This window comes from Schistosoma mansoni, chromosome 7 (genome assembly GCF_000237925.1).
Source record: "Schistosoma mansoni strain Puerto Rico chromosome 7, complete genome".
In the NCBI taxonomy this organism is placed as follows: Eukaryota; Metazoa; Platyhelminthes; class Trematoda; order Strigeidida; family Schistosomatidae; genus Schistosoma; species Schistosoma mansoni.
Genome location: NC_031501.1, coordinates 2301345 through 2319353, shown reverse-complemented (window position 1 = coordinate 2319353; position 18009 = coordinate 2301345). Strand labels below are relative to the sequence as shown.

The 18009-nt window shown below is 37.8% G+C and overlaps 1 protein-coding gene across 1 annotated transcript in view; it reads left to right on the top strand.

The window, feature by feature from the left end:
* Positions 1–3027: 3027 nt before the first annotated feature.
* Smp_010670 (putative abnormal long morphology protein 1 (Sp8)) overlaps positions 3028–18009 on the top strand; it is a gene marked incomplete at both ends in the record, with an annotated part of 46533 nt that continues 31551 nt past the window's right edge. The window contains one exon of the mRNA XM_018798600.1: positions 3028–3380. Within this exon, the coding sequence (XP_018653525.1) occupies positions 3028–3380 (353 nt within the window). The remainder of the gene's footprint in view (positions 3381–18009) is intronic.

Here is an 18009-nt window from a genome sequence, read left to right as displayed (position 1 = left end):
GAGAATGGTAGGTACTGGGTTGGAATCTCGCGAGGCGGGATCATGGATGCGCACTACCACTAGGGAGTCCCACAATAGGACGAAACGGCTGTTCAGTGCTTTCAGGTTTCCCACGGTGGTCTAGCTTCAACTGACTCATGATTTCAACTATAAAAAATTACTAAAATCTCTACAAACCCACTACTGATAATAATAAAACTGTTAAGAGCCGTAGATAATTGATCAATTAATTTTTTTCCTAAACCGTGAAAATGCTGGTACTATTTCGACTAATCAGTCTCCGTTAGAAACCTTCAGAAGAATACTAGAAAAGGGTAGATTATGTTTTTATTATTCATCAATGTTAGCATATTATTTCCGGAAGATTCTAAAAACTCAAAGTCGCATAAATACCCATGTTTTCTGTATATAAACTAACCTTCCATAACAAGCTCCTTTCATACATCTCGTCGTTTATTTTCTGTTCTGCGTTTAATAGCAGACGATTTCTGGGTGGGGGGAAGGATATTGAAAGAAGTTAGGATGTTAGTTTCCGAACGTTCAAGTAAGAGAGTTATCAGGAACTATAATAACATTTGAAGCTTTTGGGAATACATCGATGAGGATTTATAAAGCAGGATGAAAATACTACCTAACTATGTCATGTTTTCAATTCATTATTACCTGTTTTCAATCCAAAAATGCAACTCTACACATAGCCGCCTAAGTAAACCAGCATTGTTTTCAGTAAGGGATAAAACTCGATGTGGTGTTTTTATTAAGTGCAACATTCGTTCCGTATAAAATATCACATGCGTTTTATGATAATTTTGTGATGAAATCCATTTTTTCAGTTAAATGTCATATTGACTAACTAATCTATCATTCAGTGTCATTACATTCTCTAGAAAAGTGCGGAGGTACAGATTCTTTTCTGTCTGCCGTCAATTTTTGTCTTAAGTCTTGGATCGTGAAAATCCCAGTTTTTTTCAAGTTTTAAGACTAATTTATCACAGTTATCACACTTATTTAATCAACCATGTTATCAATAGTCCGTTTGTAAATCTACTAACTACGATCTTGTGTAATGTAGGTTCAAATATTTCAAAAAAATATTGATCTAAATAAATGTTATAGATGCATCTTACTAATAAATGCAAAACAAGTATAAAAATATACTTCAGAGTTCCACTCCAGATGGACATCAGTTGGTCGGTATCATTAAGAAGTTATTTTGGTTGATAGCGATAATCCATATACATTATAACAACTGTAGTGAACGACGACATAAATGGGAACAATCAAATATATTCTAATAAAATGTTACAGAATATCTTGGTAAAATCTAGGAACTGAACAGTAATATTTCATCTGAAAAATATCCATCAATTGTCTCAGACTTTGTTGTTCCTTCGTTTCCATATAAATCACTTTCTGTTTTCCTTCTCTTTTCTTCGATTTTCTAAACCTTCTGCTGCCAGGTACTCCACTTTCGATTGGTAATAAATACTAATTATATCTACCGACGTCAGTAACACACATCACACTACTACTGTAGATCAGAACATGAAACACTTTTGTTATTAAGTTAAGAATTTTTAAATGCAGAGTCAGCCATACAAATCAATGATATATATGGGACTATAAACTTATACAATTTACAACATGAAATTCCTTAGTTAGATAATCATTGTAAACGCGGAAGCAATGGATAGGTGTTTCATTCTAGTTCGGGACTATTTAGCAAGATGTATCTATGACCTCACTGAAGATCTAACTCAAAACTCTCATGTTTTGTGAAGAGCGCAGTCTAAGTGCTAAGCGATGGCTTTGAGTCCTGAAGTTTCTGTCTTCGATCGTTGGGGGAATTAACAGATGCGTTCTTCTAGAGAGTCAATATTTAATTTAAGTTTTCTCTGAATAATTCTGTCTCACCATCTTTAAGTCTATTCCGTAAAGATAAACTGATGATAAAACCTATTTTATTGTCAATACTCGTCATAGACTGACTGATCTTACTTGATGCACCATTGGCAGCTAGGGTTAGCTGGATAGTTTTTTCGTCTCAATATGGAGCTCGAACGACCTCATAAAGGACCAAATATGATATTGAGTAACTTTTAAGCTATATTACAGGTTATTTGAAGTAGTGGCTTTCATCATAAGACCTAAGAGTCCTTTCTTCAATTACTATCAAGTTGTCGGTCGGCACAGCTAAAGCGTCTCATACTATGAAGAAACAGTCATTCAGTCTCCCCTAGTTTTCAATAGTGCTTAAACTAAGATTAATTTTTGATGAATACAACCTATACATTTAATCAATCTTCACAAAACCCTATCAAATAAAATCCATTTGCATATTAAATTCTTTCTAACGTTTTTTTCTTTCTTTTGAATCGATGACATTGTCTGAAAAAAACTGAGTTAACTCATATATCATATCCTATCATAAATAATGATATATTTAGCTAAGACAAATAACAGTTTTAAGACATAGTCTTTCAGATTTTACCTCCCACATCATTTGTTTAATTTGCTCGTTTATTATGTAGTAGATATTTCATTCGATTAGACGACATGTTGTATAATACGTCTAGAGGCATTGAAATGATAAAATTCAGATAAAAATCCCCGCTATTCGACATAACATGATAACTACCTCTGCCGGTTGTGTTTGTCGTTCTACTATCCATATATATAAATTTTTTTTTAGACAAATGCAACATTAGGAAAAATCTGATTGGTTGAATCACAAAATTTGATTAATAATCTGATTGGTTAGTTCATAAGATGTCTTCTATTCGACTAGTTTTCGGCCCATCGATTATTGCTAAAAATTAACCAATCAGAATGATTCTACGTAGGTTGCTATACAAACTGCGAATGAATTTACAAAAAAAATTTTTTTTTAATTTTTTTAAAAAAAATATGTTTTACACGTGGCATTGGAATAAACAAACCACATTTTCACATATATAGTATAGTTACTTATTGTTCAAGAAGGTTATCTATACTTATATATCCAGAGTTGGTTTCCTATCTATAACTATGGCTGAATTTCGTAAATGTTTTGATAATTTAGATACTGAAAAACGTGGTGTCATTACAATTGAAGATTTAAAAAATTATATGTTTAAAATGCATTATAAAGAAACATTCTTACATAAATGGATTGAATTATTTGATCCAGAACATACAGGATTTATAACATATGAACAATATTGTAAAACACTTGGTTTAATACCAAGGAAACGTACATTAAGTAAAGATTTTACAGATTCTACATTATCTTCATCATCATCATTGTCTGTTTCATCAAAACAAGATAATATAAATGAAGTATCAATTGGGAGTTTTGATAAACATGTGGATCAGACTAATATTACTACAGTCATTCAACAGTAAGTAGTACTATGTATATTCATAATTTTACTTTACGATTGTTTGTTTAAGAAAAAATAATATGAAAAAGAAGTACAGAGAATTCCAAAGCATTGCTTTAAAGAGTGATATCCTAACTTCCAATATCCAGTGAAAACACAATCATTTGTATTGGAAGATCCCTTCTATACTAAATAAGTGGACTAAATGTCTTAGAAATACCACACCACTTTACTGAATGTTGTGTCTTTGGTGTATCATTTTTGGTTTTCCAAGTTCCAGTAAATGTTATTTTGATTCAGTTAAAGCGGTTTTGTGGAGATTGGTTTAAGTTGTTGGTTGTATTTGTCACAAACTTATCTTAATTGAAATTTCATTGAAATCAGGGAGCACTGAAAATTTGACTGATCATGATATTGGGGCCCCCTTAGTTGTAGTAACTCACTATCTGATCAGGGAGTTAACACAGTATCTTCAAGTTTCTCAGTAAATAATTAACCATTCAAACTATTGGGTCGACTTCTGTTGGTACAATTCCAATTTCTAATAGTTAAGCGTAGGAACTAAAGGTTCTAGTTTCTATTCTTGGCGAGGTCGTCGATAAGAACAGCTGAAGAATCACATACTAAGATATGATCCTGTTTTTATCGATCTTAAATTTTCTGTGTTGTTCTGTGGAGGTCTTACTGCCATTCTAGACGATATGATTAGCACTTATTTTAAGTAGAGACGTGAACTTTCCAGAATAAAGATAATTTAACAGGCGCTAAAATCAGTTTGTTGTGTTGATCACGTTTGCGATTTACACTTCAAGTAGACACTGAAATCGTTTTCCTAGCAAAAAAGCCTGGAATCCTCACAATTCAAATCATTTATCTTTTTAAATCACTAGTAACTAATCTTGAGGGATAATCTCAACGGTCCCACTGGTAAACTGTGACCAGTGGAGTTTAACTGTATCGAGTGTGAAGTAGTTACGAGCCAATTGTACTAGTCGATCCAGGAATATCTGGACTCAGTAGCTAAGTGGATAACTCGATGGTGTTTGGAGCGAACGGTACTGGGTTCGAGTCTCGGAGTAAACATCAAATCTTGGATGGAGGTACATCCAGATGACTTGTCCAGTATTTCGCTGCTAGCCACTATCCATCTCATTATAGTCCTTATGACTGGAGACTATATCTAGGCAATCCGCACAGGATGCTTATGTGCGATAAGAGACTGATGGATGGTAATTCTGAACATCAATGAGAAGATTCAAAAAACTGCTGCAAAAATGGATTAGTTATGCTCCCAGGTTTTCAAGACTACTTTAAACTTAGTTTTCTTTTCGTGTGCTACGAAAAGAAGTATACTTCCACAATGTATGCAAGAAGGAAGTAATGACTGTCCTCACACTTCTAATAGTATTTAAGACTAAACATTGGTAAACTTCCATCAATTCACATGAAAATGTCATCGACTATGACGGTTGATCATTTCGAATTCGAGCTGTTTTCCTCACTATAAATACTGATTGAAAAGCTAACTAAACACATAAACGAATGTATCCATATTTGTGAAGATAATAGGCTTCCAGGTATTTTTTGTTTTAATTCGACTGAAATCAGCAATATCATGAAAGAATAACTTTAGAAACGGAGAAAGGATGAAACAACAACAACTAAGAGACTACAATGGTGCGTTTTGTACCTCTGACTCATTGAACAATGTATATAATCCACATATTCACGAGCATTTATATTTATTAGATCGGAGTCGTTGAGAGATGTATAAACATTAACAACTGAATAATATAAGATTATACAAGTGAGGTATTGTAGGATATTTCAAACAGACACTTTAGATAACCAGACTCAAAAGATTTAAGATAGTAGTTGAAAGAAATCTAGAGGAAACCCTGATCAGCCTAGATTTCATGCTATTTGGTACTTGTCAGAAAGTTTCACCTGTAACCATGATGGAACTGATACTTTTTGGTCGACTCAAACCCCATGTCACCCAGATTTACAATTAGAGTCGTAACTACTGAACCATTTTCTCTTTGACTGAGATTGAAAGATGATAAAATTTGCGAAGACAATTTAACAAATAATTGAAGTGGGTTTTTTGTGGAGATTTTTAGTAATTTTTTTCTATATATATATTGAAATCATGAGTCAATTGAAGCTAGACCACTATGGAAAACTTGGAAATACTGGACGTCCATTTCGTCCTATTGTGGGACTCCTCAGCAGTGCTCATCCACGATCCCGCCTCACGAGATTCGAACCCAGGGTCCACCAGTCTCGCGCACGATCACTTAACCACTAGACCACTGAGCTGGCCGTCATCCAACAGTGTTAATGTCTAACTTCAACCAATCCAGGTTTTCCTTGGTGGTCTAGCTTCAACTGACTCATGCTTTCAACTATGAAAATGGTGGACTCGGGGGGTCCACCTAGGGGAGTTGGAAAACCCTGATTCCAAACCAATGGTGCACATGGGCTCCAGTATCCTGATGGAACGAATGGCGGAAGAACCTGTCATTGGTCACCGGCTACCATGGGACTGCATCTCCTCACGATGCTCCACTGCCTTGTGGATCAGACCTTTAGGTCAAAGGCTCCGGGAGTGGCCCCCTAAGAAAACCACCTGCTTCGGTTTGGGCACCCGGGCAGTATCACAGCCCACACACAAATGAATGAAATGATGAACTCTATTGACGATACTATTCCTGCTCATATTAGAAGCAAGACAATTTACATTATTATTATTATTATTATTACTTACCATATCGCTAATTCACCCCCTTTCATCCCCAATTTGTGTAACCTTACTTTTCAACTTATGCAGCAGCTCGCTCTTGGTGGAAAATCTGTCCTATCTAAACGATCTCCAGTCACTGTCTGGTTGAAAGTGAATGCTTCCACCGATTATGAATACTGAAGCAGTCTTTCTGAAACCACGTACGCCGTTCAAACTGGCTTCCTTCAACGTTCGCACACTAATGCAGATCAGACAACAGATAGGGCTGGCTATGTCTTTGGAAGGTCTTAATGTTGATGTTTGTTGTCTATCCGAGACCCGTATTCAAGACTCTAGTGAAGTACTACAAATCCGCTCTCCATCTGTCGCCTCGAAAAGCTTGTTCCACGTGCGCTTATCCGGGGACCCTGTGGCATCTTCGTCTGGTCTTGCTGGCGTTGGTGTCGCACTAAGCGCTAGAGCTGAGGCAGCACTAATCGATTGGATCCCCATTAACAGTCGGTTATGTGCTGTTAGATTAGAAAGTTCCATCAAAGTGAGAAGAAATCGGCGTGAGAAACGGTGTCTTTTCGTCATCTCCGCCTATGCCTCGACAGATTGCAGCCCGGATGCAATCAAGGATGAGTTTTACCATCAGTTAACAGTTCTTCTCCAGAAAGCGCGTTCGACAGATATTGTAGTACTAGCCGGAGACTTGAATGCACAGGTCGGGCGTCTAGGCACAGAAGAGAGTCGTTTAGGTGGCCGATGGGGACTTGTTGGTCGCAGGACAGATAACGGGGACCGTTTGCTGCAACTGTGCACAGACCACAACCTGTTTCTGGCCAGCACTAACTTCCGGCACAGTCATCGCCGGTGTGCTACCTGGCGTCCTCCCTCTGCATCCCAAGCCTGGACTCAGATTGATCACATCGCGATCAGCTACCGCTGGCGTGGTTGTGTACAAGACTGCCGCTCCTTTTGGAGTACCTATCTGGAGTCTGATCATGCCCTGGTCTGCACCAATCTCACCTTACTTTTCAGTGGCCGAAGGATTGACCACCACCAACGGATTGATATTAGTAAACTGGCTGCAACTTCTGTTGCAAGTAAGTATCGAGCGGAGCTAGCCTCTAGGCTAGCTACCACCCCACCGAAAAGTATAGATGAGCATTGGTTGCATCTTCACGACGCCATGAAAATGGCGAGTAAAGCCGCTTGCGGCTTCGCGAAACGTCCCGCTTACAAGCACTGGGTTTCCTCTGGCTCCTTACAACTGATCGAAGCCCGTCGGTCTACTCCGGGTGACCGTGAGTTTGACCACAAACGAAGGCTGTTACGTAGTCAAATCGGGCAAAGCTTGCGTAAGGACCGGGAAGCCTGGTGGTCGGAGCGTGCTAATGAGATGGAAGCAGCAGCTGCATCTGGTAACTGCCGGAAGCTCTTCCAACTCATCCGAGCCACTGGCAGCAAGAAGTCTGGTGTGAGTGAAACAATCTACGAGGATGACGGGATGCCAATCACTAACATCTCTCGACGTCTTGGACGATGGGCGGAATTTTTCGAAAGGCAGTTCAACTGGCCTGCTGCTCCGGCAACATCAACCAGTTTGTCCTGCCCCCCATGGCCGGTGACGACTGATCCACCAAACGAGGCGGAAGTTCGCAAGGAACTCCAACTCTTGAAACGTTACAAATCACCGGGCCCAGATGACTTACCTCCGGCTCTTTTTAAAGATGGTGGTGACTTTCTGACTAAGGAATTGACTGTGTTGTTTGGAAAGGTTTGGGAGCAAGAAAGTGTTCCAACATCATGGAATGAGTCAATAGTCGTCCCTATCTTTAAAAAGGGTTCACGTTGTTCCTGCAATAACTATCGGGGGATAAGTCTACTTCCGATTGCGTCCAAACTATTGGCTTCTATCATTCTTCGTAGGTTGTTTAAAACCCGAGAACGATTGACTCGCGAGGAGCAGGCTGGTTTTCGTTCTGGTCGAGGATGCATTGATCACATCTTCACCCTTCGCCAAATGTTAGAACACCGTCATACTTATCGCAGGCCAACAATCGTAGTGTTTCTTGATATCAGGGCGGCCTTCGATTCGTTGGACAGGACTGTTCTCTGGGATTGTCTATTGAAGAAGGGTGTGCCTGAGAAGTTCATTAACATCTTAAAAACCCTGTACACGAACACCTCAGGCAGAGTGAGGGCACACAACCACCTTTCTCCCTTGTTCCATTCGAGCAGTGGGGTTAGGCAGGGTTGCCCGATCTCACCATTCCTCTTCAACTTTGCCATCGACGACATCCTGGGAACAGCTCTGATGGATGTAAGTAATGGCGGTGTGGATATGTTGCCTGGAGAACGACTTCTCGACCTCGAGTATGCGGATGATATTGTCTTACTGTGCGATAATGCCCAAGGCATGCAATCCGCACTTAATCAGTTGGCAATCAGTGTCCGCAGGTACGGCATGTGCTTTGCACCCTCCAAGTGCAAGGTACTCTTACAAGACTGACAGGATTCTCATCCTGTACTCACCCTAGATGGTGAGCAGATTGAAGTAGTTGAGAAGTTCGTGTATCTAGGTAGCTACATAAATGCTGGCGGTGGCATGAGTGATGAGATTGATGCACGTATAATGAAAGCCAGAGCGGCTTATGCCAATCTGGGTCATCTTTGGCGCCTTCGTGATGTTAGTCTGGCTGTAAAAGGTCGGATCTACAACGCGTCGGTGAGAGCAGTTTTGCTCTATGCTTGTGAAACCTGGCCTCTCCGAGTTGAGGATGTTAGACTACTCTCTGTGTTCGATCATCGTTGTCTTCGAAGGATTGCTGACATACAGTGGCAACGCCATGTTAGTAATGCAGAGGTTCGGCATCGTGTGTTCGGGCGCAGAGACGATAATTCAATTGGTGTCACCATCTTGAAACACCGACTTCGGTGGCTTGGACATGTTTTACGAATGTCGTCCCAGAGACTTCCACATCGTGCATTATTTGCCGACCCTGGGACTGGTTGGAAAAAGCGGAGAGGAGGTCAGTGTATGACATGGTGTCGTGGCATGAAAGAGAGCTGCAAAGGGCTAGCTTCCGTTGGTCCTTCACGACTCCCTGGTTGGGGTCCGAGAGATGGTGCAACACAGTGGCTAGAGACGTTATCAGATATGGCTCAGAATAGAAGCCAGTGGCGATCCTGCTGCAACCTTCTTTTACTTTCTACATAAAGAATGGTTCTAACTTTCCTAACTGAAAGAGTCTTCTGGTTGTACATTTCAGTCCGCCTTATCTTTTCATCCCTTCTCTTCCTACTTTCATTATTTTGTGTGGCGCATATGTACCTGGTGCCCTTTTGTACCAATATATATGTGTTTAAATAAATAAATAAAATAAAAACTATGAAAATACTAAATCTCCACAAAAAACCCCTTCTAATTAGTATCACTTTTATCTCAAGATCTACATTTTTTGCTCAATAAACAAACATTTATGTTTACCGACTGAAGTTATGCATTATGAGATAAATAAAGCATATTTTACACCACTTTTAATGGTAAAATCTTCAATCGATGTTCAATTTTTGCTCCAGCGCTTAACCTGTAGACCACTGAGCTGGCCGGCATCCAACGGTGTTAACTTCTTTCTTCAACCGACCCACGAAATTGAGCGACACATCTACCATTGTCTTCAGTGAGTTACACTCTCACAATAGACCCGGTTAAACTCCACTGGTTAGTGCTTCTCACTAGAACTCCAGGAAATACCTCTTGACGCCAGTCACTAGTTGAGATCTCAACTATTGAAATTATTATAATATCCACAAATCTCTTCTGATATTATATGCATGAATCACAAAGTATTTTAGTTTTAAATAGGTCAGTTAATTTATTCCCTTATTTTATTTCGTTGGATGACAGCTCAGTGGTCTGTCGGTTAAGTGCTCTCGCGCGAGACTGGTAGGTCCTAAGTTCGAATCTCGTGAGGCGGGATCGTGGGTGTACATTACCACTGAGGAGTGCCATAATAGGATGAAACGGCCGTCTTGTGCTTCCAGGTTTTCCACGGTGATCTAGCTTCAACTGACTCATGATTTCAAGTATATAAACTAGTTGAAGTACATAAAATATTCTATTCAATCTAGTTAGATATGAATCATGTACATAATGTATCAAAAGCAAACAAGTAAACAGATACAATATAGACAAAGTACTCATAAACATCTTTATATTATATATGAAAGAAATACAATTTGTTACAGTTACAGAAATGACACATGAAAATAGACTTAAATAGAAAATCATCATAAACCAAATTTAATTATGATTAGAATTGACACATAGTGTTAACAACATCATTAAATAGATGTGTATAGTCATGGTGATATAACAACATGAGTGACTACTAAAAAAAAATCTTTTTTTGTTTTTTTTGAATAGTGTGTTGCTAAGTTAGTAGTTAGTGTCTTCTTTTTTGTGCGTTTGGTACTTCATATAGAATCAATGGATTCACCTGTAGTTCAAATTATTCTTTTATTTGATTAAATGAGTCAATTCACTTTAGTGCTAACTTATTACTTGAAAGGAATTTTTAGGTGTCTAGATTTGTATCTTTTTTAAAAATGGCATTTGATATAGATTAGTTTGTGATACAATCAATAGATTGATAGTTTAATGACATAATTAATAAGTTAATTTTATGCTTATCAGAAGGGCTTTTGTGGAGATTTCAGTAATTCGGCGTTGGAGGCATGAGGCAACTGAAGCTGGTCCACCAACGGCAACCAGCAGGCACCAGACGGCCGTCTCGTCAGATCGTGAAACTCGTCAGTGGCAGTGCGCATCCACGATCTCGATTCGCGAGATTCAAACCTAGGACCTACCAGTCTCGCACCAGAGCACTCGTAGATGCGCACTGCTCAGGAGTCCCACAATAGAACGAAACGGCTGTCCAGTGCTTCCAGGTTTTCCTTGGTGGTCTAGCTTCAATTGACTCATGCCTTCAACTATAATTTTATTGTTTGTTTGAATCTTCTCATTAATGTTTAGGACTACAATTGATCTGTTTCTTATTGGCATATGTATGCCCTGCACAGATTGCCTCGATATTGCTTTAAGTTACGAGGATTATATGCAGAGAAGGATAGTGACTAGCAGTGGAATCCATGACACACGTTTTGTCCTAGTGGCTAGTGGTTATTAAGATTCAGTAGCTAAGTGGATAACTCAAAGGTGTTTTTGGAGCAAACAGTACTGGGTTACAGTTCCGGAGTGAACACTGACTCCAGGATGTAGGTACATTCAGCTGACGAGTTCCGAATAAGACTAAACATGTGTCCTGGATTCAAATGCTAGCCACCATTCATCTTTATTGATAATAATTAATTAGTTTTCAACTCCATCGAGTTTTCTAGTTTAAGAATTCTATTTTTCATCGTTTACATCAATTTTTATGTGGATAGTATTATAACATTTTCATGTTCACTTGAGTTTGTTACGAGACTATGATTTATGGTATAACCGATGAAATTAATGATAGCAAGTCTTGGATTTCGATCTGAAGTTCATTTATTCATATGGCTAAATAGCTTTTTGATATTATAGCTATTATTAGTTCATGATGAAAAACCTAAATATCAAAATTTCTTCTTAATTCTAATTATTTACATCAATCTATAACTCTCTATTGACCCTACTATGTAGTTGAATCTTCTCAAGGTTACCTAGGCATCTCTCAAAAGGTCTTCCATAAATTATAGTCCCACTCAGTTTGCCTATATCTTTATATTAGTATTCCTATCCCCCTTTGAACATATATGAATGGTCCTGTATTACAGCTCACACGTATACTCTGCTTACTAGCTCAAATGTTAGTTGCGAAAAGCGCATGATGACTTTTTCTCATGCTTCTCAATTCCTACTCATTCATCCATATTCGTATCCGCTTTGTATACTCGGTGGTCATTTGATCTGTGCAATGTGAAATTAAGCTGTAGTGACTGTTGTGTATTGTCTTCTGAAACGTATGCACTGTTGAGGAGTTATCATAACAACGATTATTAGAACAAGGGGAAATATCTCGAAGATATTCCTTTACAATATCACTTAAATAGTGAAGCTAAGTTTGGAAATAAAGTTGTAACTGTAACGGTTTTAAATACTTTTGCGAGTCTAAGGCTTCCATCTTCGTTTCTATGTAAGTGTAATGAAACAAATCCGTCATTCATAAGCAACTTAGAAATTGGTACGCATGTCCATCGGTTCAAATTCCTATACCATATCAGCACAGCAAGTGTAAATTATTACAACAAATTCTGTGATAATAGAAGTAGTAACAGTACTAGCATTTGTGGATTACGTACAGAGGATATTGTCTGAGAAGAAAGAATGCATAAAGGATTCAAGATCTAAAGGCAGCTAAAGAGTCAATGTGTCTATTCCATTGCGAGTGACGCTAATCCATGTCATTCAATATTCTCAACCAATTAACCATTAAACCAACGCTATCAAATAGGACCTAGTTTGCAATTTCAAAAAGACTTCATTTTTAAAACTCATATTCAGTAGTACATATGTTGAATTCGCCATAGAGGCAGCATTAGAAATCAGGGCGTACTGGATAGTTGTTTCCGTCGGGAGTTCACAAATGTCCTGCAACAAAGTCTAGAAGAACCAAGAAACGACTAGAAACATTTTATCCAATTAGCGTTGAATAGAAGCGCCTCAGAAACGTTTTGATTGGATGACTACTTATGTTCTTACTATATTTAGTATAGTTCCGGAAGTTTCTAAAAGAATCGATATTTTGGATATTCTCAATTTGAAATATTGAAAGAAACGCAATTTAGTAATACATGTTTTCTCCTATAACTGTCAATAAGCATACCCATTTTTGTACACTGATCGATATTAAAGTAAATAATTCGCTCCTATCTCACACCCTTCCTCTATTATGTAAGTTCATATGTAGAAGTAGTTCAAAGATATAGAAAGCTACTTAAAAGTTAATAACAAGCATCCATGTAGAACACTTTACAGTTTCATTTCAGTTTGAAACTAATCATCATTTCTTATTAACGAATTCATCAAAGGATCGTACTCAACATCTTCAGTTCTCATAGTGAACATCTACCTATTCAAACCACTAGGTTAGGATCCAATAGTACAATCAACTGTGATTTTTCACCATGGATTATCTAATGAACACTATCCCACACATGATATATTGAAACCCCGTAGACATAACTTCTCACTAGCCATTCAAGAACATCTATTTATATGTCTGATGTTTTCTTCTCTTTCAGCCTTGTCCACTGTGACTGGTATATCTTTCACGTATTTCCACTTGTCAGCTCTAATACTTCTCCTCATTCTCTTATTGGCTTCTGTATATTCTATACTCTTTTTCAACTGTCATTAATTACAGTCTTCTTATGGCTCCTTTCTCCAATCCTGACTCTGGATTTCGATAGAGATCCATTCTTGATGATATTACTTCTTGTGGTAAATTATGAATTCCGACTAATTTACCCTTACCTTTCCTTTACTCAACAGATGATAAATTTTCATAATGAATGTTACAATATTTGTTAGGTCCTGGGTTCGAACCTCGCGGGTGCGGGATCGTGGGTGCGCACTGCTGAGGAGTCCCATAATAGGACGAAACAGCCGTCCAGTGCTTCCAGGTTTTCGATGGTGGTCTAGCTTCAATTGACTCATGATTTCAACTATGAAAATACTGAAATCTCCACAAATCCCCTTCTGATTTGTTTCTTTGTTTGGTTGTTTGTTTGCTTCGCGATTAGTACATGTCTTCATTCTAGTTTTAAGATGATGAAAAATGTGATTTCACTGTTTCTAACAAATATTGATTTGTGTGTGTGTGTGGTGTAAGTTGTTTCATGCAATGTTAATAATGTGTAAATATTGACAACCAACAAAAAAAACAAACAAACAAATAACAAAACATATCGGAAGATAAACATTCGGTTTTCATTTCTGTTTTGTACTTTTTAAAAAAAAGTTAGTTAATAGTAATTGTAGATATTAGTTTGAGATGATTTTTATTATCATAGATTGAAACTTTTAGAAAATGCCTTGGTAAGGCCGAGAGTGAGGAGAGTCCACTCTCACTCTTGAAATGCTCTCATATGGCCACGCGTATATAGCCTCTAACAGGGAAGTCCTACTCACGGCCTTCTCATGGCATTATTGTTGTTTACGAAATTGAGAGGACGAAAAGCGAATGTCCGACGCTATAACCGGGTTGGTGGATATGAAGGACCCGCCTAGGGGAGTTGGAAAACCCTCATTCAAAACCAAGGGTGCACATTACTTCCAGTATCCTGAGGGAAAAAATGGCGTATGAATCAATCGTTGGTCACCAGCTACCATGGGACTTCATCTCCTCATGATGCTCCACTGCGTTGTGGATCAGATCTTCAAGTCAAAGGCTCCGGGTGTGGTCCCCTAAGAAAACCAGCTGTTTCAGTTTGGGCACCTGAGCAGTATCATAGCCCTCACACAAATCAAATGAGATTAGTGTGGCGCATATATATCTGGTGCTTCGTTGTACCAATATTTATGTGTTTAAATAAATAAAAGATAGATGACAGTTCTTAGTATGAGAATTTCACAACAATGTACATATCTACAACTTTTATAGGGTTGAAATTCATCACCCTCATAGACTGCGATTGTTTCTTACCTATTAAACCACTTAGATAAATTTCAGTTGTCTACATTGATAACATTGACTGACTTGGATATTTTAAATACGGATAAAATATTGATACTTACTTGTTTTATCTTTAAAACGATTGAACCTTCTCAGTAAAGATATCTTGATAAAAGGTCGTGAATTTTACTTCTACATTAGTCGATAGTGGGGATATAAACTCCTGTTGATTACCTATTGTGAATATGATTATGGATAGAAACTTGAAATTTTTCAAACAACTAAGAAGTGCTATTTTTTCGGATGTAAACCATATACTCCATTCGGACCCATCAAATCCTAAAATTTAGGTCTCGCGCGTAGACTCTTAACCTTTAGACCACTGAGTCGACATCCGATGATATAAATATCTAGCTTCAACCAGATCGCATTGTGACAATCTTTCGTTATCTACGGTTAATATAACTATCTCATACGTGACAAGTTCGAGCTCCATTAACTACAGCTTCTCATTAAAACAAAGGAATTTCCTCTCAAAGTTAGTCATTAGTGAACAAATAGTCGTACGTAGTATAGGACATTTTGCGGGAGTTGTTGAACTTCCAAAGTATACATGAATGACTGACTTCAATTAGACAAGGATTGAAAACTGAAGATTAAGAGGAACTGTAGTGAACGAGAACACAAGTGGGCACAACCAAATTTATTTGAACACAAAATTACAGAATATCTTAGTAAAATCTGAGAACCATGCAGCAAACACTCCATTTGTAAAATATCAATCAATGGTGTCATACTTGATTGTCTCTTCGTTTCCTCACCAATCATTCGCTGTCCTCGTTCTTTTTTCTTCGATCTTTATAACCTTCTGCCACCACTTTCGATTGACTATACATACTATTTATGTCTGTCGAGATCAGTAGCGCAAACCACAGAACCTGTTAAATTAATGGACGTTGAGAATTCTGTATTGTATATAGTTGAAATCATGAGTCAATTGAAGCTAGACTACCATAGAAAACCTGGAAGCACTGGACGGCCGTTTCATCCTACTTCGAGACTCTTCAGAGGTGCGCATCCACGGTCTCGCCTCACGAGATTCGAACCCAGGACCTACCAGTCTCGAACCAGAGCACTATAAAATATATAATATTAAGATTATCATTGTTTATATGGGTATGTCAACTCAGAAATAGTTTTCAATACATGAAGATGAAAAGCTATCGAGATCAACTTTGTTTACGATGATTGTTTGGCTATAATATTAACCTGTAACACTTAAAACATGTGCACTTTATTTAATTGTTTCAACTTAAGAGTTTAAAGTGTACTTGAGCAAGTTTTTTATTTCATTGTTTTGAAACGATAGTTTAAGGGTTGAGACAGTAAACTTTTAATCATTAAATAACAGATTTGAACAGTAATTAGGTAGAGTCACCAGACTTAACACATATAACAATCCATAATGTAAACTGTGCAATTCAATAGTCTTTAAAACCTCTTTAAACTTAGCGTTAATCATGTACACACTGGTGACTAATTTTAAGAAGCGATTCCCGATATTCTAGAGGATACGATAACACGAATTAGAAATAAAAAAGAACACTGGGTTCCAACTCAATGGTCTACAAGGTGTGAAATTCCAGTTTTCAATCTCCTATAAAATCATGGATGAACACTTCGAAAGAATTGAATACTGAGACGGAACAAATATCTGACATTCCTTTGCGGTTCGGCAAAGCAAGAACAGCATATTTACAACTGAAGAACATCCGGAACTTGAAATAATTGTCAACCAACACCAAGATCGGAATTTTCAATACAAATGTCAAGACAGTTCTACTGTATGAGGCGGAGACGTGGAGAACTAAGAAAGCCATCATCCAGAAGATAAAGGTGTTTATTAACAGTTCTCTACGCAAAATACTTCGGATCCGTTGGCCAGATACTATCAGCAACAAGCTTCTGTGGGAGACAACAAACCAGGTTCCAGTGGAGGAAAAAATCAGGAAGAAGCACTGGAAGTGGATTGGGCACACTTTGAAGAAATCACCCAACTGCGTCACAAGACAAGCTCTCACATGGAATCCTGAAGGCCAAAGAAGTAGAGGAAGACTAAAGAACACATTACGCCGAGAAATGGATACAGACATGAGAAGAATGAACAAAAACTAGATAGAACTATAAAGGAAGGCTCAGGACAGAGTGGGCTGGAGAATGCTGGTCAGCATCCTATGCTCTATTGAGAGTAACAGGCGTAAGTAAGTAAGTAAGTAAGTAAGTAAGTAAGTAAGTGAGTAAGTAAGTGAGTAAGTAAGTGAGTGAGTAAGTGAGTAAGTAAGTGAGTAAGTAGGTAAGTAAGTGAGTAAGTAAGTAAGTAGGTAAGTAAGTAAGTAAGGGTACCAACTCAATGGTCTACGAGGTGTGAAGGTCCAGTGTTCAATCTCCTATGCAATCGTGGTTGAACACTTCGGAAGAGTTGAATACTAAGACGGAACAAATATCTGACATTCCCTAGCTTTCAATTGTTATCTAACTAAGATCAGTTTATGGTATAATCTATGAAATTTAATAATAATTAAAAAAAAACAGCGATTGACATGGTTACTTTATTTTACTCTTGAATTATTGATTGATACTTTTACTTTATGTTATGTCTTATCATTTGAACTTCAAATATTCAAGTTAATTGATTAAATTCTATTATGTAATTTAACTTCATATTGTTACTATCATCTTGAAGCATTAGAATTAATATAATAACAGTATTATATATAAATCGATTAAGGATTACCTCTTGTTAGTTGTTTTTATAACCTAGAAACAATTATATTAATGAATATAAATAGAAAAACACATCTGTATATAGTAAGCAAAGATGAATAGTGGCTAGCAGTGGAATCCAGAACGCACGCCACTTCGTCCTATTTGGGACTCGTCTACTGGATGTACCTGCAACTCAGAGTTGATGTTCACTCTGAGACTCAAACCCAATACCTTTCTCTTCAAACTCCATCGCCTTATCCACAATATCGAAGCAATACGCACAGTATGCACATATGCCAATAAGAGACTGACCAGTTTCAGTCCTAAAACTTCAATGAGAAGATTCAAACAAACAATACTAAGTTAATTCAAACTTCACCATATTGCACAAGCAAGTGGCTATCAGGACTCTGTAGCTGAGTGGATAACGTGATGGAGTTTGAAGCAAAAGGTACTGGGTTTGAGTCTCAGAGTGAACATCAAC